Genomic DNA, 24638 nt, shown 5'->3' with positions numbered 1-24638 from the left:
ACTCAGAATCTGACGGGACACAGGTTAGAGCTCAACGTCGAGCCTACCAAGTGGCGATAGCGACGGCGAAGAAGACTTTCTTCACCACCTCTATTGCATCTGCAGAAAATAGTAGCAGGAGACTCTTTCAGGTGATCCGCAATTTAACGGAACTACCTTTACCACCGGGGCCTTGTAAAGACCCCAAGATCTCCTGCAACAATTTTGCTAAGTTTTTTTGCAGATAAAATCACTCATATTCGGAAGGAGCTAGACACCACCGTGGGAGCAGGGCTGGGTCGGGAGAGTGCTAGAGCCCTGTCTGGTCAAGTTGCATGGAATCAATTTCAATCCGTTACCCCCGAGGATGTGGACAGGCTGCTTGGACGCGAGAAACCAACCACCTGGATCCTTGATCCTTGCCCATCCTGGCTAATAAAAGCAAGCTGGGAAGGGCTGGGCGATGGGCTCTGCGAGGTGGTGAATGCTTTCCTCTGCGAGGGAACATTCCCAGATCCGCTGAAAGAGGCGGTCATTAAACCGCTTCTTAAAAAACCATTTTTAGACCTGGCCAGTATAGCCAACTATCGCCCAGTCTCAAATCTTCCATTCTTGGGCAAGGTGATTGAGCGAGTGGTTGCTGAACAACTCCAGGCCTGGAGGATGCGGACCATTTGGATCCCTTCCAATCGGGATTCAGGCCTCATCATGGGACTGAAACTGCCTTGGTTGTGCTGGTTGATGATCTCCGGCGAGCTAGGGACAAAGGTGAGAGCTGTTTCCTAGTTCTGCTGGATCTCTCAGTGGCCTTTGATACAATCGACCATAACATCCTCCTGGACCGTCTAGAGGGGCTGGGAGCTGGGGTCACTGTTATACAGTGGTTTCGCTCCCTCCTCCTGGGCCGTGTTCAGAAAGTGGTGTTGGGGGATGAGTGTTCAGACCCCTGGGGTGCCTCAGGGTTCCGTCCTCTCCCCCATGCTTTTTAACATGTATATGAAGCCGCTGGGAGAGATCATCAGGGGGTTTGGACTGGGTGTCCATCAATATGCAGATTATACCCAGCTCTACCTCTCTTTCAAATCAGAACCAGTGAAGGCGGTGAAGGTCCTGTGTGAGTGCCTGGAGGCGGTTGGAGGATGGATGGCGGCTAATGGATTGAAGTTGAATCCTGACAAGACAGAAGTACTATTTTTGAGGGACAGGGGGCGGGCTGGTGTGGAGGACTCCCTGGTCCTGAATGGGGTAACTGTGCCCCTGAAGGACCAGGTGCGCAGCCTGGGAGTCATTTTGGACTCACAGCTGTCCATGGAGGCGCAGGTCAATTCTGTATCCAGGGCAGCTGTCTACCAACTCCACCTGGTACGCAGGCTGAGACCCTATCTGCCCGCAGACTGTCTCGCCCGAGTGGTGCATGCTCTAGTTATGTCACGCTTGGACTACTGCAATGCGCTCTATGTGGGGCTACCTTTGAAGGTGACCCGGAAACTACAGCTAATCCAGAATGCGGCGGCTAGACTGGTGACTGGGGGCGGCTGCCGAGACCACATAACACCGGTCTTGAAATACCTACATTGGCTTCCAGTACGTTTCCGAGCAGAATTCAAAGTGCTGGTGTTGACCTTTAAAGCCCTAAACGGCCTCAGCCCAGTATACCTGAAGGAGCATCTCCACCCCCATCGTTCTGCCCGGACGCTGAGGTCCAGCGCCGAGGGACTTCTGGCGGTTCCCTCATTGCGAGAAGCAAAGCTACAGGGAACCAGGCAGAGGGCCTTCTCGGTAGTGGCGCCCGCCCTGTGGAACGCCCTCCTATCAGATGTCAAAGCGATAAACAACTACCTGACATTCAGAAGAAATCTTAAAGGGAGGTTTTTAATGTGTGATATTTTAGTGTATTTTTGGTTTCTGTGGAAGCCACCCAGATGGGCGGGGTACAAATAATAAATTGTTGTTGTAATAGTAGTAGTAGTAGTAGTAGTTTAGATAATCTTATTATCCTTCTTACTCCTTTTATAAACAGTTTTGAGGTTTTTATGATCAAGCAGAATATACATTTTGTGAAATAAAAAATAAGTTTAGGATTCAAATACTACTATTGCAAACTCAGATAAAGCCGTTGAGCCAGAAACCTGCATCTTCAGAAGCAGAAGTATTGAGATTCAACACAGCATAAAAACAGCTGCATTTTTTTTAAAAAAAAATCATACTAAATAGCTTTACTTTCTAAAATGGAATATAGCTTGTTCCTGTTACTTACCGTAGCTTTGTCAAGTACTTTAATTGAATATGGCTCAGCCACATTGTGTTTCCTTAGTGCTTGTTCCAGAAGCTGCAGAGGGGGGCTCTCCCATTTCCCAAAAACGACTAAATCAATATCACTATAGATAATACAACATACATAAAGGTTCATTAAAGGATTACACATTAATATTCCTTTGAAGATTGTTAAATTCAGTCTTCAGTAGACTAACCTTACTACTAATCCCCTCAAACAGAATAGGAGGGCTTCTAAAAGTAGGAAAATGAATACAGGATAACAGACTGTGGAGTTATTACATTACAGCCTCAACCAAGAGCATCACACACAGGTATAAGTGTTTGTGTGTTTTGTGTATTTTGTCACATAATGTTGGCAATCTGGTTAAATTTTTAAAAGGCCCAGATTACTGCCTACATGTGTATATACTTTCCTTTCTGCATTTATAGAAATATTTAAACTCTGGAAAACAATTGCTAAGGTCAGTTATTATTCATAATCATTACTCTATATCTGCCAGAATATTACAGAGTAGAAGTCTAAAATGCTAGCATACATAGTGATGTGCTATGTTGAATGCTATGAAACACCTCAGTGAAAAGTCAGTATCACACAAACAATTCTGCTAAATAAGAGTTAGCTTAAAAAGTTATGCCAAATTCAAGGACGGATATAATGAAGATATATTAACATATTCCCATTACATACCATACTATGTAAACCTACGTTTTACATAGTACATACTAAACCTAAGTTCATGTTAACGGAAATAATTGCATGTTTATCCCCGATTCAATTTCCTTCCCCTTCCTTTGGTGTCTTCCCTGTATTGATTTTAAGACTGGGAAGAACAAAAAATCCCTTTCGTATGATAGCATTATTAACAAAATACACTGAGAGCTGGAAATGTTAGTCAAGGCTTACCTAGTTGGCAGATAGAGCCCTGTACTAAAACTTCCAAATATCTGAACCTGCAAAAGAAAGACAAAGTTAATGCAGATCTCACAATTCTGAACGCTGAACTGAAAAATCCCTCACGGAAATCCACATGTCTTTATCTTCAGAAACAGTTCCTTTTACTGTTATTTGCTTCTTCCACTCAAAAACTAACTGGCTTGCTTAAAAGGTCATGCTACTCAATTGCTAATCAAATGATTTGGTAATCAGAAGTGAATTATTTCTTTACTGGTTTACTCTAACCAGAGTTTGTTTGATTCTGTTGTCATGGAAAACTGTAGGTTACAGAAAACCAGGAGGTCAGAAACCCTACATGGGGTTGAGGGAGCCCTCAACACATTCCTATTACTTGAACGAAACCAATTTATAAAACTGAATTAACAAGGAAAGACAAATATTTATGCTTTGTAATATTTATTACCAAGACTGTGATTTTTCTGGCAGGCGCCTCATCAGTAACGAAGATCAAAAACAAAACAGATTCTGAAAAGGAGGCATACCACAATAAAGGTTTCAATGTTTCCTAATAAGAATGTGCCCAGATTGGGAAGGGACAGTGCAAAGCAGCATTTTCATAGATGGCAAATCACAGTGGAACACTCTGACTACTGTCTCTCTGCACCTATCCCCATATCCAGCTTTAAGGCTAAGAGACATGAATGTAGTCACAATATCTGAAGCAGTGCACAGCTGTCCCTCCAGTGTCATAAATATAAATAGTTTTATTGGGATGGCTTTTATGACAAAAAGCCTACTGATGTGTTTTCATGGGGGGGGGGGGTAAATTTAGTATAATAAGGGAAGTTTCCACAACACTTTGGATCTACTGAATGCTAGCCATTGTATACATCATTTTAAATAAACAGAGACAACAGGTATTAAGGATCCTATGGAAGCCATCAACGTGGCACAGCGCTTAGAAAGAAACCTTGTTTACCCCAAGGCTTTTGATTTGGGTCAGAAGACACAAGGAAGTCAACCCCATGTTGTGCCCAGTCCACCCACGTTATGGTGAGAATGGAGTTGAGAAGAGCTAGGGGACCTAAAATACCAGTCTGAGATGTACTCACGTCTGCTGTAGGCCAAAGATCTTTGATGACCATTTTTATTCTTTTCACTACTTCTCTTCTCATGACTTCTTCTTCAGGACGAGGGGACATGAAGGCATAAAAGTCAATTATTTCTTCATGAAGCCTATGGGGAAGAATAAAAAAATAGTTTTTAATTATTTATACCTAAGATCCAAGTCTCGGTTTCTAAAGCGAAACTTCCATCCATTAGTATGAAAAAGTACATTAAATTACAGTGGTACCTCGGGTTAAGAACTTACGGTAATTCGTTCTAGAGGTCTGTTCTTAACCTGAAATTGTTCTTAACCTGAAGCACCACTTTAGCTAATGGGGCCTCCTGCTGCCGCTGCGTCTCCGGAGCACAATTTCTGTTCCCATCCTGAAGCAAAGTTCTTAACCTGAGGTACTATTTCTGGGTTAGTGGAGTCTGTAACCTGAAGTGTCTGTAACCTGAGGTACCACTGTAGTCTGAAAATTCATCCATTGGTATGAAAAAGTGCACAAATTTGAATTTAGAACAGTGTGAACTAGAATATTCTATAAATAGCAAAATTTCCAATGATTATTATGTAATTTGGAGGAAATTCCATTCCTAGAAAGCAGTTTGTGTGCAGGAAGCAAAATATGCAACCTGAAAAGACAAAATAGTTTTGGTGAACTGCAGTACAGCTGTACCTTGGTTGTTGAATGCCTTGGTACTTGGATGTTTTGGCTCCCGAACGCCACAAACCCGGAAGTGAATGTTCCGGTTTGTGAACGTTTTTTGGAGGCCGAATGTCCGACGCAGCTTCCAAATGGGTGCAGGAAGTTTCTGCAGCCAATCGGAAGCTGTGCCTTGGTTTTCGAACTGTTTCGGGAGTCAAACGGATTAAGTTTGACAACCAAGGTACGACTGTAATTATGAGTAAAGAATAATTTAACAAATATTAACGCCTTGGCACTAAATACATTTAGAAAGTTTTTTCAACTAGGGTTGTCTGTATACTCTAAGGGTGTGTTTCTGGTGTGTACAGAGACAGCAAACATATGAGTATGTTTTATTCATAAACCAGAGTACTGTTCTGAATCCTAACAGTATACCTGAAGGAACATCTCCACCCCCATTGTTAGGCCTCGTTCAGCCAAGGGCCTTCTGCCAGTTCCCTCACTGCAAGAAGTGAGGTTACAGGGAAGCAGGCAGAGGGCCTTCTCAGTAGTGGCGCCCGCCCTGTGGAACGCCCTCCCTTCAGATGTCAAAGAGATAAACACTATCTATCTGGAGGGGCGAGGGAGGTATGGCTGTGGGGGCAGATGTTATAGGCGAAGGGGATCGAGATACGGATATGCTCGTACCCCTTCCAATCTGCGCCCCATCCCGAGAGACGAGGGTAGGGTGAGCAAGGATTACTCACCTCCTTCACTGGTGTTGTGCAATGCCAGGTCTATAGGCAACAAAACCGCTACCCTGCGAGATTTCTTTATCTCGCAGGGAGTCGACCTGGCTTGTGTGACGGAGACCTGGGTCCGCGAAGGGGTAACTGTTACCTTACGAGAGATGGCGCCCCCGGGTTTCTCCGTCCTCCACCAGTCACGGACTGTGGGCCGGGGGGGAGGGGTGGCAGTATTAATCCGGGAAGATTGTTCTTTCAGGGCTCTACCATCGCCATCGATCCCCGGCATTGAATGTGTTGGCCTAGTGTGGGGCTCCGAGGAGAGCGTGGCTGTCTGGCTGGTGTACCGGCCACCTAGCGCACCAGCAGCCACCCTGTCAGGCCTGCTGGAGGCGGTGGCCGGCTGGGCCTTGGAGTTCCCTAACCTATTGGTATTGGGAGACTTCAACTTCCATGCTGATGCCACTCCCCCCTCACAGGCTCTGGACCTGGTGTCTTCCATGGCGACACTAGGGCTCTCCCAGTTTGTTTCGGGCCCCACACATCAAGCAGGCCACACGCTGGATTTGATCTTTGGTGCCGGTATAGATGTGATCATGTCTCCCTCGATGAAGGTGCCATGGTCTGATCACTACGCTCTGAAAGCCAGGATTGACTTTCCACCCCCACCCTGCTTAGGTGGCGAGCCGATTTGGGCTCGCCTGCAGAGGCTGATGGACCCGGATAGATTCCGTCAAGCCTTGCGGGACCTTACTCCCCCTGGCGACTCATTGACTGAGCTTGTTGAGGGCTGGAATACCCAGCTCCTGGCAGCCATCGATGAGATTGCACCTAAGCGCCCTCTGCGACCCCGCAGAAACCGGGCTCCCTGGTTTACCGAGGAGCTTCGGAAAATGAAGCGGGACCTCAGACGGCTAGAGCGAGTATGGCGGGGTGCCCGTGACGGAGCCTCAAGAACATCTTATAGGGTTTTTATGAAAACCTATGAGATGGCAGTGAAGGCTGCTAAGAAGTCTTACTTCTCGGCCTCCATTGCATCCGCTAGCTCTCGCCCGGCGCAATTATTTAGTATAATTCGGTCTTTAACGTCCCTTGAAGGACAGCCAAATTTAAATAACAATCTGACACACAGCTGTGAGGCATTTGTGAGCTTTTTTGCGGAGAAGGTCCTGTTGCTCCGCCATGACCTCCCTGCCAATTTGGATACAATAAAGGAACTGGAGGCCCCGCGACTGTCCTCGGGTCCAGTATTGGACCACTTTGACCGGATATCTCCAGCCGATGTAGACAGATTCCTCCAAGCTGGAAAGCCCACCACCTGTCCTCTTGACCCGTGCCCGTCATGGCTGATTAGAGCGTGTCCAGACGAGGTGCGGGGCCCCCTGGGGGATATCATCAATTTGTCCCTTGGCACCGGGATATTCCCAGGGGAACTGAAGGAGGCGGTGGTGCGTCCGCTCTTAAAGAAAACATCATTAGATCCCTCAGATCTATCCAATTACCGCCCGGTCTCGAATCTTCCATTCCTGGGTAAGGTGATTGAGAGAGCGGTTGCTGAACAGCTTGGTAGGTTTCTGGATGAAACATCTGCTCTGGATCCATTCCAGTCCGGCTTCCGCGCTGGTCATGGGACCGAGACGGCTCTGGTTGCCCTAACAGATGATCTCCGCAGGCAGCTAGATCGAGGCGGGTCGGGGCTGCTGATTCTTCTAGATCTGTCAGCAGCCTTTGACATGGTCGATCACTGTCAGGGCTGCCACCCAGTCCCAGCTCACATAGGACCAAGTCCGCCAGCGTTCACTTTATAAGAGTCTTTATTAAGTTACAGGTTTCATTTCCGAACTGCAGCGTGCAGCTCTACACCTTCTGCCCTAGGTCGGCGAAGACCCGTCTGAGTCCCCGCCTCTTGCACACCAGCTTAATACCCTAGCCTTGCTCCACCTCCTTCGCCTCTCCCTACGTCTCTGGGTCCTTCTGCCCCCCTGGGCCTCCTCCCTTCTACTCTCCTCTGACGCTGACCCCCCTGATCCTTCTGCCTCCTTGCGGCGGGCTTTAGGACCTGGCTCACTCTCCGGGCTGCTTACTGCTCCAGCTTCCGCTGCATTTGAACTTGGCGCGCGCGCCCAACTCTCTACTTTCCTCTTAACCGTTGCCTCGCTCTCTGAGGAGGGCGTGACCACCCCTGACTCGTGCCCTCCCTCCTGCTGACAGCCTCCGGAACCCGATGCCTGGCTACCTTCCTCCCTGCTGCTCTCAGTCTTGAGCGTGGGTCCCGACTTCCAGCTGCTGCCGCTCTCAGTTATGAGCGTGGGTCCCGACTTCCAGCTGCTGCTCTCTGAATCTCCTCTGTTCCCTTCCTCCTGGGGTGTCCCCCCGGATCCCCCCCTTGCTCTGCTCACTGGGGCTCCCTTTTGGGAGTCCTCTGACTCACTGCTTAGGCTTGGAGATCTCGGGTCGTCATCATCACTCATTTTCCCTTCGGATTCCTCCCCCTCGCTCTCTGCTTCCTCCCTTCTCTGCGTCTCTGCTCCTGAGCCCCTGACATCCATCCCCCCCTCGAAGCCCCCCTTTCCCCCCTCCCCGCTTTCAGGTGTGGGTGCTGGGTGCTCCATCATCACGGGAGGGAATGCCGGATACAGTTCGCTCCCCGTGGTTGGCCGCCAACTGAAGACCTCCGAGTCTTCCTCCTCGCGGTCGCCGACGTTGACCTGTTCCGCTTCCATCTCTGTACCGCCGTGCTCGAACCCAAGGTCCTCCCCGAACACGTCCATGTCAGTCTCTGCGTCGGTCGCTCGACCTGGCATCTCCAGCCACTTCCGGCGCCATTGCTCCTCCGGTCGATCGTCCCACCAATACGAGGTGTCTGACGCCGAACCCGCCGGCGATCCTTCTGGGGAACGGGTGCTCAGTGCGGGTTCCCCGTCCGAGTCGGATCCATGGAACGTGCTGGAAGAAAGTGTGGGCGTGAACAGCCAGTCGTCGAAGAAGCTCGCTGGCATGGGTCTGTGTGGGAAAAGGGCATGAAACTCGTCCTTGAGCAGGGGTTCCTCCAAAGCGTAGTCTGGCACCCAGCTATTGGCGCTGGCCCGGGTGCCCTCTCTGGCTAGGAGGTATTCGACTCCCTCTTCCCCCCATCTGGAGTCCAAAATCTCCGTGACCTCGTTGATGGGGTCTTGCTGCGTCACCCCTCGCGTCTCCGTCCGCTCCCGGAACGGACTCGGTGCCGTCCCTGGCTCCTGGAATCTGTGAGGTGCCTTGTAGGGAGTGAGCACCGACCTGTGGAACACCGGATGCATTCTGGAACCCTCCGGCAGCGCCAGTCGGAAGGCTACCGGGTTGATCTGTGCTTCGACTTGGTACGGACCAATTTGCTTGTGCCCCAACTTCTTCTTGGCTAGTGACCTGGTCGGCACTGCGTGGGCTGCCAACCAGACCCAGTCTCCCACTTGGATCTCTTCGCCAACCCGCCTGTGCTTGTCAGCTTGCACCTTGTAGGCGTGCTTAGCTAGCTCCAGCTGCCGTCTGAGTCGATCGTGTACCGCCTGCAACTCTGACGCGAACGCGTCCGCCGTCTGTGGTTCTCCGTCCCCCACTCTCTCCCGTCCCGGGAAGGTTCTGGGATTCCTCCCATTGTTGGCGAAGAACGGCGTCACCCCTGTGGACACGTGCTTCGTGTTGTTGTAAGCGAACTCGGCGAGCGGCAGGTAATCCACCCAGGTCGCAGGTTGTTGATTGGCATAGCATCTCAGGTACTGCTGCATGATGGCATTGACCCTCTCTGCTTGCCCGTTGGTCTGCGGGTGTCTTGCTGATGCCAGATCGACCTTGACATTTAGAAAACTCATCAGCTTCTGCCAGAAATTCGAGACGAACTGGCGCCCGCGGTCGGACAGGATAGACCGCGGCAGACCATGCACTTTGAACACGTGATCTATGAACAGTTTGGCGGTTTGTTCCGCCGTGGCCACCTTCGCACACGGAATGAAATGTGCCATCTTGGTGAACAAGTCCACCACCACTAGTACAGCTGTCTTGCCTCTCGAGCTGGGTAGATCCGTAACAAAGTCCAGGGCCACTCTCTCCCACGGTTCAAACGGCGTTTGCAGCGGTTCCAGCAGTCCCGCCGGTGGTTTGTGCACCGGTTTGGCCCTCTGGCAGGTGTCGCACCTCGCAACGTAGTCCGCGACTTCCCCTCTCAGTCTGGGCCACCAAAAGTCCCTTGCGACTAATTCCACCGTTTTTTCCGTGCCAAAGTGCCCGGCCGTGGGTGCGTCGTGCAGCTGCTGCAGTACCCTGGCGCGAAGTTCGTCCCCCGGCACGTAGATGGCCCCTTTACGTAAGAGCAAGCCGTCTCGTATCTGGAACTCGTCGCCCTTCGCCTTGCCCTTGTGCACCTCTGCCATCTTCGCCTGCGCGAAGGAGTCGTCCTGCAACGCCCGCCGCACCGCATCCAGGTCTACTGTGGCTGAAGCGCACGCCCACGCTGTTGGCGCGAAGATGTGCATGGCTGCCGCTGGCGTCGCCTCTTCGAGGTATTGCGGTTTGCGGGACAGTGCATCCGCCATGACGTTGGTGTCGCCTGGGACGTACTCTATTCGGAAATTGAAGTCAGCAAAGAACTCCGCCCAACGTATCTGCCTCTGGTTCAGGAACTGAGCCGTGCGCCAGTGCTCCAGATTCTTGTGATCCGTGCAGACCTGCACCGTGTGCTTGGCGCCGATCAGGAAGTGCCTCCACGCCTTGAAAGCTGCATGAATGGCCAGCAACTCCCTGTCCCAGATGGTGTAGTTCTGCTCCGACTTGCTGAGCTTTCTGGAGTAGAACGCTCCCGGCCTCCAGACCCCCTGTGGGTCCCTTTGCAGCAGGACAGCTCCCACTGCTCTATCGGACGCGTCTGTCTCTACCCGCATCGGCCTGCTGGGGTCGATATGCAGCAGTTGCTCTTCCGACGCGAAGAGACGCTTGAGTGCCTGAAAGGACTGCTCCGCCTGCTCCGTCCAGATGAATTTCTTTTTCTTGGAGCTTAGCGTGTCCGTAATGGCCGCCGTCTGCATCGCGAACCCCTTGATAAACTTGCGATAGAAGTTGGCGAAGCCGACAAACCGCTGGACCTCCTTCCGGTTGCGCGGGCTCTTCCAATCCAACACCGCACGAACCTTGGCGCTGTCCATGGCTAGCCCCTTGTCCGACAACTTGTAACCCAAGAAATCCACCTCCGTCGTGTCGAACTGGCACTTCTCCAGTTTGGCGTACAGTCTATGCTGCTGCAGCCTCTCCAGCACCTCCCGAACATCTTGGTCATGGGCTTGCTGCGATTCGGAGAATATCAGGATGTCATCCAGAAAGCAGACGCACTTCTTGTAAAGGAGTCCCGCCAACACATGATGCATGAAAGCTTGGAAACAGTGAGAACCGTTTTGCAATCCAAACGGCATCACTCTGTATTCGTAGGTGCCCAGAGGCGTGAACATGGCTGTCTTCCACTCATCGCCCTCCCTCATGCGGATGAGATTGTACGCACCTCGCAGGTCCAACTTGGTGAACACGCGTCCCTTGCGCACCGTCGCTAGTAGGTCGTCAATCCTGGGCATGGGGAAATCAGAAGGCTTGGTCATCTTGTTTAAGAGGCGAAAATCCACCACCAGTCTTTTTTGGGGCGTGTCTTTCTTCTTCACGAAGAAAACAGGACTGCCCCCTACCGCCCTGGACTCCCGGATGAAACCGCGCTGCAAATTGTGATCTATGAACTGTTTGAGTTCCTGTAATTCGTCCTCAGACATGGAATACAGCTTCCCTTTCGGCAGCGTCGCCCCTGGTAGGAGGTCAATCTTGCAGTCATATTGCCTGTGCGGTGGTAGCTTGTCAGCCTCTTTCTCGCAGAAGACCTCCAGAAAGTCTGCGTATTTGTGGGGGACTGCTTGCAACGTTCCCAACTGCAGTTGTGATTCCTCCTCCTCTCCCTCCTGTCTGGGCAGGATGCAGTGTTCTGCGCAATAAGAGGAGCCGAAGATCAGCTGTCTCTGGTACCAAGCCAGTGTCGGACTGTGCCTGTCCAGCCAACTCATGCCCAACACAATGGGCGTGTCCGACAGTCGGGTGACATTAAAACTGATGACTTCCCTGTGGTTGCCAAGGCGCATCACCATCGGTGGCGTTTGCTTCACCACCTGCCCCCCTAGCAACTCTCTGCCATCCACTGTGACGACTTGCAGGGGCAGAGTGGCAGGCAGTAGCTGTATAGCGTGCTGCTCCACAAAATCCTGCGCTATAAAGTCTGCGTTGCTTCCAGAATCCACAGAAAGCGGCACTTCGATAGTGACGCCATCGGGTAGCTGGAGAGATGCTGTGAGCTGCACTACTGGTTTGGGTGGGAGGGGGTCCGTGGGTTGCAAGATCGCTGGGGACTGCTTCACTGATGCGTCTGGCTGGGCCCCAGTGCCTCTGTCTCCAGCCAGACATCGTCGTTTCCCTGCTGTGGTTCTCCTTGCTGCGTTGCTGTAGTCACCATTGCTGAGGCTGCAGTGTGCTTGTGGAGCCTCCGGGGACACTCTTTCGCCAAATGGCCTGGATCCTCGCAGATGTAACACTTCCTGTTCCCTCTAGGAGGCTTCGCTTTCACTGCTGTCGGTGCTTGGGCTCTGGCTGCTGACTGAGCCCTTGCACCTCCAACCTCCATCGGTTCCCCTCCCCCTCCAGGCGGAGGTGTGGATTGCGCACGCGCTGCTTCTCTTGGAACGAAAGAGAAACTTCTCGCTGCTTCGCGCCCTCCACGTCCTTCATCTCTGCACCATGGACGTTCTTCCAGCCTCACCCCCACAGTCAGCGCCCTTTGGACCACCTCCTGCGTGCTTCGGGGCCTCTCCCCCCTTGCAATTTCATCCTTGACCGCAGAGCTTAGACCCTCCCAGAACAGGTCTCTGACAGGGGGCGAATCCCGGTCCCACTCTAAGGCACTGACCAGCGCAAAAAAGCGGGCGTGGTACTGCCGGACGCTTGCCCTCCCTTGTTTTAGTCCATGAATCTCCCGTCGGGCAAGATCCACATCAATAGTAGACAAAAAACACGCATCCATCGCTTTGATAAAGGCATCTGCATTCTGAAGCGCCGGATCTTTATCCCTCCACAAATTGCGTAGCCACGCTTTAGCATCCCCATGCAAATGGGATAGTATGAACCCCACTTTCTCTTCCTCATCTCTAAAGTCTTTTGCCAGCAGTTGCAGTGCGCACATTACGTCTGCTCGAAAATTGGGGTACTGTTGTAAATTCCCATCGAAGTGAGCCACAAGCCCTCCTGCTCTCCGTGCCAACCCAACCCCCTCCGGTCTGGGTCCTGGCTGCCCGTGTTTAACCCATGCTTCAAACCTGGCGTGGAGATCTCTGTAGGCGGCTGCCGCATCCTCCTCCCTCTTCTTGGATGCCAGTACCTCCGCGTTCAATTGGGTAACTGCCTGTTGCAGCGCTGCAACTGTCTCTGCTTCCGTCATCTCTGCTAACCGTCGTGAGCTTGCTCCCAAACACCGATCCCCTCCTCCAGCTGCCTCTCTCTCCGCTGCGAGATATCAGGTGTCCGAAGCTTTTGGGAGACGGGTCTTACTGTCAGGGCTGCCACCCAGTCCCAGCTCACATAGGACCAAGTCCGCCAGCGTTCACTTTATAAGAGTCTTTATTAAGTTACAGGTTTCATTTCCGAACTGCAGCGTGCAGCTCTACACCTTCTGCCCTAGGTCGGCGAAGACCCGTCTGAGTCCCCGCCTCTTGCACACCAGCTTAATACCCTAGCCTTGCTCCACCTCCTTCGCCTCTCCCTACGTCTCTGGGTCCTTCTGCCCCCCTGGGCCTCCTCCCTTCTACTCTCCTCTGACGCTGACCCCCCTGATCCTTCTGCCTCCTTGCGGCGGGCTTTAGGACCTGGCTCACTCTCCGGGCTGCTTACTGCTCCAGCTTCCGCTGCATTTGAACTTGGCGCGCGCGCCCAACTCTCTACTTTCCTCTTAACCGTTGCCTCGCTCTCTGAGGAGGGCGTGACCACCCCTGACTCGTGCCCTCCCTCCTGCTGACAGCCTCCGGAACCCGATGCCTGGCTACCTTCCTCCCTGCTGCTCTCAGTCTTGAGCGTGGGTCCCGACTTCCAGCTGCTGCCGCTCTCAGTTATGAGCGTGGGTCCCGACTTCCAGCTGCTGCTCTCTGAATCTCCTCTGTTCCCTTCCTCCTGGGGTGTCCCCCCGGATCCCCCCCTTGCTCTGCTCACTGGGGCTCCCTTTTGGGAGTCCTCTGACTCACTGCTTAGGCTTGGAGATCTCGGGTCGTCATCATCACTCATTTTCCCTTCGGATTCCTCCCCCTCGCTCTCTGCTTCCTCCCTTCTCTGCGTCTCTGCTCCTGAACCCCTGACAATCACGAACTCCTGGACCACCGCCTTGCCGACGTGGGGATCCAGGGCACAGTCCTTCAATGGCTGCGCTCGTTTCTCTCTGGTCGGGGACAGAGGGTGGCGCTTGGGGGGGAATTGTCATCACGCCACCCCTTGGTGTGTGGAGTGCCTCAGGGTGCAATTCTCTCCCCGATGCTTTTTAACATCTTTATGCACCCCCTCGCCCAGCTTGTCCGGAGTTTTGGGCTGGGTTGCCATCAGTATGCTGATGACACCCAACTCTATCTGTTGATGGATGGCCATCCTGACTCGGCCCCAGACACACTGACCAGATGTCTGGAAGCTGTGGCTGGATGGTTACGTGGGAGCCGGTTGAAGTTAAATCCTTCGAAGACAGAGGTCCTCTGGCTGGGGCGGGACGATATGGGATCGAGGGGGCAACTCCCATCTCTTGCGGGGGCGCAATTAGTGCCAGCACCGGCCGTTAAGAGTTTGGGTGTAATCTTCGATACCTCCCTCTCTATGGAGGCGCAGATTACAGCTATAACAAAGGCGGCATTTTTTCATCTCCGCCAAGCTAAGCAGTTGGCCCCTTATCTCTCTCGTCCTGACCTAGCCACTGTGATCCATGCGACGGTCACCTCCAGACTGGATTATTGTAACTCGCTCTATGTGGGGCTGCCCTTGAGACTGACCCAGAAACTCCAGCGGGTGCAGAATGCCGCGGCGAGACTCCTTATGGGGTCTTCGCTGCGAGAGCACATTCATCCGGTATTATACCAGCTGCACTGGCTCCCGGTGGAGTACAGGATCAGGTTTAAGGTGCTGGTTTTAACCTTTAAAGCCCTATACGGCCTAGGACCCTCGTACCTACGGGACCGCCTCTCCTGGTATGCCCCACAGAGAAACCTACGGTCTGCAAATAATAACATCCTCAAGGTCCCAGGCCTCAGAGAGGTTAGGCTGGCCTCAACTAGAGCCAGGGCCTTCTCGGCTGCGGCTCCAAACTGGTGGAATGCTCTGTCACAAGAGACTAGGGCCCTGCGGGACCTGACATCTTTCCGCAGGGCCTGCAAGACAGAGTTGTTCCGCCAGGCCTTTGGTTAGGGCGCAGCCTGACTCCCTCCTCTGGCAACCTGCACAGAATTTTGCTTAATTGGTTGCCATCAATTTGATTTAATTAATTTTTATAATGAAATATTTTTAGATTGTGTGATTATTTGACTGATTATTTGATTGTTGTTAGCCGCCCTGAGCCCGGCTTCGGCTGGGGAGGGCGGGATATAAATAAAATTTATTATTATTATTATTATTAACTTTTATAAGACATCTGAACGCAGCTCTGTTTAAGGAAGTTTTTAATGTTTGATGTTTTATCGTGTTTTAATATTTTGTTGGGAGCAAACCAGAGTGGCTGCGGAAACCCAGTCAGATGGGTGGGGTATAAATAATAATAATAATTATTATTATTATTATTAACACTCAGAACTGATTTGCAGTAGAAATCATTAATTCAACTAGGCCTCAGAGGATCAGATATTTAAGGATGATAGGCACAACAGCTACTACAGGAAACAAATTATAGATTCTGGGTATTGAGATTAGAGTTAAGGAACTGATCACAGGTCACAGTAAACTGTCAATGGATTTTTATTTCATGGCATAACCTTGGCCATACATTATGTCTTTCTCATGTGACATGTAGGACAGTGTTCCAACCACATAGAAGTCATAGAATCATAGAGTTGGAATAGACCACAAGGACCATCAACTCCAACCCCCTGCCAAGAAGAAACACCATCAGAGCACTCCTAACATATGGTTGTCAAGCCTCTTCTTTCTTGTAGTTTGGATCCATTGCTCCGTGTCCGCTTCTCTGGAGCAGCAGAAAACAACCTTTCTCCCTCCTCTATATGACATCCTTTTATATACAGTGGTGCCTCGCAAGACGAAAATAATTCGTTCCGCAACTTTTTTCGTCTTGCGATGTTTTTCGTCTTGCGAAGCACGGTCCGTTGCAACTGCGCCTCTTCATAGAATCATAGAGTTGGAAGAGACCACAAGGGCCATCGAGTCCAACCCCCTGCCAAGCAGGAAACACCATCAGAGCACTCCTGACATATGGTTGTCAAGCCTCTGTTTAAAGACCTCCAAAAAAGGAGACTCCACCACACTCCTTGGCAGCAAATTCCACTGTCAAACAGCTCTTACTGTCAGGAAGTTCTTCCTAATGTTTAGGTGGAATCTTCTTTCTTGTAGTTTGGAGCCATTGCTCCCTGTCCGCTTCTCTGGAGCAGCAGAAAACAACCTTTCTCCCTCCTCTATGTGACATCTTTTTATATATTTGAACATGGCTATCATATCACCCCTTAACCTCCTCTTCTCCAGGCTAAACATGCCCAGCTCCCTTAGCCGTTCCTCATAAGGCATCGTTTCCAGGCCTTTGACCATTTTGGTTGCCCACCTCTGGACACGTTCCAGTTTGTCAGTGTCCTTCTTGAATTGTGGTGCCCAGAACTGGACACAGTACTCCAGGTGAGGTCTGACCAGAGCAGAATACAGTGGCACTATTACTTCCCTTGATCTAGATGCTATACTCCTATTGATGCAGCCCAGAATTGCATTGGCTTTTTTAGCTGCCGCATCACACTGTTGGCTCATGTCAAGTTTGTGGTCAACCAAGACTCCTAGATCCTTTTCACATGTACTGCTCTCAAGCCAGGTGTCACCCATCTTGTATTTTGCCTCTCATTTTTTTTGCCCAAGTGCAATACTTTACATTTCTCCCTGTTAAAGTTCATCTTGTTTGTTTTGGCCCAGTTCTCTAATCTGTCAAGGTCGTTTTGAAGGGTGATCCTGTCCTCTGGGGTGTTAGCCACCCCTCCCAGTTTGGTGTCATCTGCAAATTTGATCAGGATGCCCTTGAGTCCATCATCCAAGATGTTGAATAAGACCGGGCCCAAGACAGAACCCTGTGGCACCCCACTAGTCACTCTTCTCCAGGATGAAGAGGAACCATTGATGAGCACCCTTTGGGTTCGGTCAGTCAGCCAGTTACAAATCCACTGAGTGGTAGCATAGTCAAGACCGCATTTTACCAGCTTCTTTACAAGAATATCATGGGGCACCTTGTCAAATGCCTTGCTGAAATCAAGGTAGGCTACATCCACTGCGTTCCCTTCATCTACCAGGCTTGTAATTCTGTCAAAAAACGAGATCAGGTTAGTCTGACATGACTTATTTTTCAGAAATCCATGCTGACTATTGGTGATCACAGCATTCCTTTCTAGGTGCTCACAGACTGTTTGCTTAATGATCTGCTCCAGAATCTTCCCTGGTATTGATGTCAGACTGACTGGGCGGTAATTATTTGGGTCCTCTCTTTTCCCCTTTTTGAAAATAGGGACAACATTTGCCCTCCTCCAGTCTGCCGGGACTTCGCCTGTTCTCCAGGAATTCTCAAAGATGACTGCCAGTGGTTCTGAGATCACATCTGCCAGTTCTTTTAATACTCTTGGATGCAGTTCATCTGGCCCTGGAGACTTGAATACATCTAAACTAGCCAAGTATTCTTGTACTATCTCCTTAGTTATTCTGGGCTGTGTTTCCTCTGCTGAATCATTTGCTCCAAATTCTTCAGGTCGGGCATTGTTTTCTTTATCGGAGAAGACTGAGGCAAAGAAGGCATTGAGGAGTTCAGCCCTTTCTGTGTCCCCTGTTTGCATTACATGGAATAATCCAATATAAACTCTCTCACACATACTACTGACTGACAATGGCTTCCCGAAACATGTACACACATTAAAACATGTGGGACAACCACAATTTTAATATTACACAAGTCCCATCAAAGTATCAAAAGTATGCTTAATAATAGAGCACATGAGAGAGACTGGGACAACTAGCTTTAAGGGAAGTTGTAGCTTTCTAAGCTCCATCTTAGGGTCATTCCACATTATGAGATGGAAGAGCAATCCCAGTTCTGCCATTGTGTATATCTGACAGCTGCAGCTAATTATGGCTCCTTGATTAGTGCTTTAGGTGTGATACAAGTTTTCCTAATATACACATTTGGGTGTGCAACATCACTTCACATAATTAGTTTGACAGCAAATCAAGGCCATTCCAAAATAGGATCAAAAATTTACATTCTTAGGCATCTTCTAGGTACAAGGTTGTATTGTATGTACACATAACGTTTGTAAATCTTTTCAAAAATAAAAAAGAAATTTAAAAAACATCCTGTAAGATTTCAGGGATTACAAAATGTTTAGCACAGTTCAGGAGAGAAGGTCTGCTCAAGCCACTAACATGTTACAGTATCCTGGAATATTGAGGATTAGAACCAGGCCACGAGGTGTGTGGGTGTGAATGAATGTGTGTCATGAGGTTAAAAGACTGATCTTTGCAATACAGGGGATGCTTCAGGAAAAGGAAAATAAAAAGGACACATTTCCCTTTCCCACTCTTCAGACCCTCCTCATTACATAAAGTGGTAACATGTTCAGGCCCTGTGCCCTCAATCACTGTATAGCATAAAGCAGTTGCCAACATTTTTGGACTAGTGAGCACATTTCAAATTTTGAGAGTGTGCTGGGGGCACCAGTCGCAACATAGCAGCCATGGAGAAGGCATGGCATAACACAAAATGGCTGCCATGTGAGTGTGGCATAAGATAAAAATAGAGAGACAACCACTTCTGGCAACCTTATGCTTACAATGGGTAACAAACTATTTCGTGCTGGTCCAGATTATGGAGATCACATGTATACACAAACAGATGCTGTTGCTGTCTAATAGAAGAGAGCATTCCTCAGTACTAGAAAAAATATACAAGGGTGCAACCCCTTTCACATAAAACTCCCCTCCACAAACTCCTAAGGCTTCTGCTGATAGATGGCTACGCCTTGAACAGATGCACACCTCAAAGTTTATAGATCCAATGCAAAAATTTGTTAAGAGGTTCCACTCTGGCATGTGTGACAAACCCGCCTTCATCCCAACCCAGCAGCTGGAGAAAGCCTGCTAGACCAGGCCACCTGCCCGTCTAGACCAGCATCCTCTTCTGACAGTGGCCAACCAAATGCCTGTAGGAAACCAGCAAGCAGATTTAAAGCACAAGAGCACGCTCCCTTCCTGTGCTTTCTAGCAACTGGTATTATTCAGAATTTTACTGCCTCCAATTGTTTCCCCCTCTTCAGCTGCAAGGCAGAGAGAAAGGTGAGGGGGAGATTTGTTGCTTGTGTATTATTGTACTTGGAGAACCTCAGGAGCGCAGTAGCAGAACAAACCCCTTCACCTTTTTAGCTTTAAGTGGTGGGGGATAGGTCTCTGATTTCTTTACTATGGACAACATCTTACATCTACAGGAGTAGTCCTGGCAACTATTTTATCTCACTACCAAGGCCAGCCAAAATTCGTGCAACTTTGCCTGCAATCTATATAACAGTCCTTTTGGGGATGCCAAGATTGTCAGAGGAGCTGCTATTGGTTTGTTCCACTGTCCTCAGAAGCTCACAGTGGTGTGGGAGAAGGCATTCTCTGTGGCAGCCCCTAAGATATGGAACTCCTTCCCCACAGGGGTCCGTTTAGCATTTTCATTGTACAACTTTCAGGGAATGTTGAAGACAAACCTCTTATAACCTGGGCTTTGACAGTCGATGTTTATATTTTTAAGACTCCCCTCATTTCTGGAATTGTAAGCCGTTTCTAACATTGTTTTAATTGTTGTAACCCACCTTGGGACCTTAGGATGAAGGGCAGGTGATAAACAATCACAACCGCAATGTAAGTCAGCGCTATTCTAATATTGCAAATATACTAGGGCAGGGATGAGAGCGGTTCTCCAAAGGTTACCTACGGAGTTCATTGTTAGTATACTAGGGAATTCCTCCTTTGAAGATCAGTCTCATAGCTATAATACTAAACCAGGTAAAAAATAATTTTGAACTGTTACACCTAAAACACATGGGCAGAACAGCCATTCCTAACTACAGGCTTCACGGAAAGTGGACACCTTTCAGCCACAACCTCATTTTACTCTGAAGTATGACCACTGATCACAAAGTGACTTAGACCCCAATTTAAGTGTATATAGAAAGGAAAGTTTCACATGTGTTCTGCAAATACGACCCTGCATTAAGACACAGGTCACCTTGAAAAATCACACAATCATCCTCTCTGTCTCATTCCGTTAATAGCTCAGCCAATAGAACATAAGACTCTTAATCCTGGGTTTGAGCCCCATGTTGGGCAAGATTCCTGCACTGCAAGGGGTTGGACTAGATGACCCTTGTAGACCCTCCCAACTCTACAATTCTATTATTCTAAATGGAGGTCCTAAGCCAATGTACTGGATTTCTCAGTCAGGCCAATCGAGAATGCCTTACTGTCAGGATTCATTTCTTGTCTTAAAAGCATCCAAGCACTTTCAGCCTACAAAAATCAGCCACCAGGCAGCCTTAGTAGAAACCCCCTTAGGGGGCCAGACTTAGCACGGCTACAACGTATCTATGAATAGGACCCCCCCCCCCGCCAGTCTAAAAGCAATCACTGGGGAGGGGAATTTCAGGCGAGGGGTCTTGGCCCCGCCAGCAAGGGCCCAGAACGGCTCACCCTTGGATGCCGGGGCTGTAGCGCGGCCTGCTTTTCCACGGGGTGCCCGGAGCGGGGCCGAGCGCGGGCTGGGCTTGGGGACAAGGCCCGCCGCCGCCGCCGCCTCCTCCTCCGGAGAGCAGGTAGTTCATCCCATACGTGCTGGCCTTGTTCTCCCGTTTCCTTCGGCTCGGGTGGTGCTGGTGCTGGTGCTGGTGCTGGTGGAGGTGGCGGGCGGGCAGGGGCGGGGGCGAGGCGTCCGCCGGCCTCGGGCTCTGCGCCGCCGCTTCCCCGCTCCGCTTGGCCGGCTTCCCCCCGGGCGAGGCCTGGCGAGACCCCGAGGGCGGCGGCGGCGGCGGCGGCGAGGGGAACGAAGGCGGCCCGCCGGGGCTGTCAGCGCCGGACTCCGCGGAGGAGGAGGAGGAGGAGGGCGGAGGCCCCGGAGGAGGCTTGTGCAGCAGCAGCGGCGGCGGCGGCCTCTCGGTCAGGAGCGGCGGCGGCGGCTTGGCGGCGGGCGTCGTCGTCAGGCGGCACAGGGAGTGGCGGGCCTGGGCTGCCTGAGGGAGGGGCGAGGGCGTCGGCGGCGAGGAGGAGGAGGAGGAGCCGGAGCCGCCTCCGCCGCGGCCCTGCGAGGTTTCCCAGATCTGCATCCAGAGCGCATTGGCGGGGCCTTTCTGCTCGGGCTGGATCCAGGCCACGCGGGGATCCATCCATCCATCCGCCCCGGCGCCTCCCTCCCCCCGCCCGCCCGCCCGCTCGCTCGCTCGCTCCCTCGCCGGCTCCGGCGGCCTGTCAGGCGCGCGCGCGCAAGGCCCCGACTTGTGAGGCGGCGCGAGGGGGCGGGGCCAACCGCCTCAGGCCCCCGAGGCCGCGCGCCTGCGCCCTGCTCCGCCCCGCCCCGAGCGCCTAGAGCTAGGAGAGGGGAGAGGGCTCGCTTCGGCTTCGGGCAGCCAAGGCAGCGGCTGGGCTGGGCACGCGGAAGAGGCCTGCCCAAAGGCGGAGGGCAGCCGCGTCAGGAGCCTCAAAGCTGCGGGAGCCCGTGTGCTGAGAAGCCGGCCTTCTCGGGGAGCCCGCGAGCGTGGGCTGCCAGCATCTCGGGGCGCACAGAGGATGCATGCGAATAGCACCCGGCGAGATTCAGTGGTCCACAGACTTGGAGGAAGCCACCTGATAAAGGAAGGCATTTTTTCCACCTGCTGGCTCTCTAACTCCTTCCCCGCTTGCCATAAAGTGGTCGTTTATGCATAGCAAAAAAAGAGAGGACAAACGCATCAAAACAGAGGATGAAAGATGACAGGAATTTGCATAAGAGATGCCCCTGCAAAATTATACATATAGATGGAGATTTAGAAAAAAATACTGTCACTTAAATGCAAATACATTTGAATAATAATAATTATACCCCACCCATCCCCAGCCACTCTTGAACCATGGCAGGGAAGACTTTAAGAGCTATGTGCCTGCTTAATCTGTGTCAAGGTGCTAACTATTGATGGGCAACTTCAAGAGCCCTCCTTCTGTCCCTTCTTGTGGAAGGGGGCACTGGGTGTTGCTCACCAGAGGCATTTCATCCGCCAAGCTCGGCACACTCCCTCAGTTGTTCATCCTTTGGGAAACGCATCTGGCTGGGAGCTTGCCCTGAGAAGAAAAGGATTAAAACTACAATTTTTGCCCAAAATGATAGATGCCTACCAATAGCTCTTGATGAACCTGTCGTGTTCTGTAGCAAGTGGCCATCAGAACACCTTGTGGCAGTAAACTCCGTAAGGTTATTAAATGTGTAAAATATTCACTTCCAACCATATGTCCTGTACCTGCTGCTAATCACCTTCAACAAAGGCCAAACTTTGTTCTTAACCACCACTCTTAAAAAGGAAAAGAAAGCAATAGCAGCCACAGGGGGCACTAAGGATTTTTAGGATTATGTATAGCAGGTAGGAATGGGGGAGTTAACCCTTTCCTTCCTTGACACCATCCTGACAAACATAAGGTAACTCCTCTGAAGCCGCTGTGTGCATTGGGAGGTAAGCTCCCATGGGCACCCAAGAAAATTAACAATTTTGGAAGAATGTGCCTTTTGTTGTTGTTAGAACCACAGCAGGGGAGGAAAGGATTATATTGCTCCTCTTTGCCAGGTTTGATCCTTAGTCCTACCCAACCAGTGGCTGTTGTTTGCATGATTTTTCTAAAAAACAGTGACAGCTCTGTTGGTTTGTTGCAGCAGAAACAGAGACTCTTGTGACTGATTTACTATAGTATGCTTTACAGGACAATCCTAGGCACAGGGAGGTGGTACAGAGCAAGCTGGTGCAAATGAGGTGTGCGTAAACCTATCCTGAGACCATTCAAAAGTCCCAGGGAGGGGGACATGCTGGCCAGTGTTGTTATCAGGGGTGCCTCAGAGTTTTCCTGCCCCCCGGAGGGATCTGCATGTTGGGACCTGGGAGCAAGCAATGTTCTGGGAGTGTGGAGGCCTGGGGCACCCATGTGGGGGTGCAAGGGATATTTGTGCCAACCACCAGCCCTCCACTTTAGGAAGAGGGTGTAGCTGAGGCTCCCCTCTCCTTCCAGAGTGATCAATTTCTGGGAATCAATGACCAATGACTTCCATGATGCAATTTGAGTTCATAGAATTGGAAGAGACTACAAGGGCCATCGAGTCCAACCCCCTGCCAAGCAGGAAACACCATCAGAGCACTCCTGACATATGGTTGTCAAGCCTCTGCTTAAAGACCTCCAAAGAAGGAGTTAGAGAACCCTTTATGCTGATTCACCTCCCACTGAGTTCCTGGCTGAGCTGAATGGGCTTAGGGTGCAGCATATATCCCTGACCCATACCTGCCACACTCTATTTTCAGAGTTTTCACTGGCTTGCAATCTACTGGGCTTGGCTGCCCCAGTTGGGTCCCTACTGTGCTGGGATGGAGGAAAGGGCATGGGCACCTTTTTGGCTGAGCTCGGTTGGGGGACTCAGCTCAGCTGCACCAGGAGCCTTCCAATTCAGCTGGAGATCCACTGCATCCTAACATGCTCAGCCTGGCCAATCTTGCTATAGGACTGTCCCCTCAGTATTTAAGGTACAACAAGATGGTTGTGCTGTTGTTTGTAAAGTATGTGCTAAACACAAATGTGTGCTTGGTCCTGAATGCCTCAATTTCCACTGTGATGAGAGAGAGGAGTTTTTTGTCCGTGGTGGCCAACTGTCGCATAGAGTAGAGTGGGCTGGGATGCATCAGTGACCCAAGTGACCAGGGGTCAGGTGAGCACCTCTGGCCCACGACACCATCTAGTGGTCAGAAAACTACTTTTGGGGGCTTAATCCGGTTCGCCAGTCAGTTTAATCCGGCTCCTGTGGCAGTTTATTTCCTGGGGTAAAATCATAAAAAGCTCAACAACTTTGGTTGGCCCTCATGGCCCTTCACTTCATCAAATCTGGCCCTTTTTGAAAAAAGTTTGGACACCACTAGCTTTCCCTAAACTATGAAAGCCCCAACTTCTTTTAGCCATCCCACCCAGGGAAGGTGCTCCAGTCTCAGGTTAATTTCCGGTGTCGCTCAGCTGAAATTGGTTACCTGCTAAACTGAGAAAAGGCTCCTGATTCTCAACTCTCCGGCTTGTCACATATTTGCCTCTCATAAGTTTCTATATGTTCCAGAGATTCTTGAAACAGATCTGCCTCTCTCATAACTTGATTCTGGTACAATATTAATTCACTGTCTATTTTATTAGGATGAATCTGGAAAATAACAGAATAGTTAACATTTAATCTGCTCCGGAAGATTAACTTCACAAAAGTTCTTTTTGGGTTGGTTAATAAAGGGACACTGGATAGTTGAATTAGAACTTGGATAATAAAATGATTGTTATTTAAAAGAGTTCTTGCCTTGAAAAACGACAAAGCAATAAGTTGATCTCAATTATCCTCTCTACTATTGACATTCACAGCGATTTCTTGGGAGATTTTTTTTACTCTGGTATCAAAGTACATCTGTACTGTACTATTCATACTGTGTGCACACATGCTTAAAACAAGGCTTT

General features: G+C 50.5%; 1 protein-coding gene across 2 annotated transcripts in view; it reads right to left on the bottom strand.

Annotated features, from left to right (window-relative positions):
* TENT4A (terminal nucleotidyltransferase 4A) overlaps positions 1-21376 on the bottom strand; it is a 41153-nt gene extending 19777 nt beyond the window's left edge. The window contains exons 1-4 of one of the 2 annotated variants that reach the window (XM_082234387.1): positions 20622-21376; positions 4264-4387; positions 3161-3207; positions 2237-2357 (exon numbers count right to left, since the gene is read on the bottom strand). In XM_082234387.1, the coding sequence (XP_082090513.1) occupies positions 2237-2357; positions 3161-3207; positions 4264-4387; positions 20622-21310 (981 nt within the window). In that variant the 5' untranslated portion in view covers positions 21311-21376. The remainder of the gene's footprint in view (positions 1-2236; positions 2358-3160; positions 3208-4263; positions 4388-20621) is intronic. The other variant, XM_082234386.1, reaches the window with a different exon arrangement.
* Between the last annotated feature and the right edge of the window lie 3262 nt (positions 21377-24638).

This window comes from Podarcis vaucheri, assembly GCF_965113315.1.
Source record: "Podarcis vaucheri genome assembly, chromosome: 8".
In the NCBI taxonomy this organism is placed as follows: Eukaryota; Metazoa; Chordata; class Lepidosauria; order Squamata; family Lacertidae; genus Podarcis; species Podarcis vaucheri.
The sequence above is the reverse complement of the archived record's forward strand: the minus strand, read 5'-3'. Positions and strand labels throughout refer to the sequence as shown.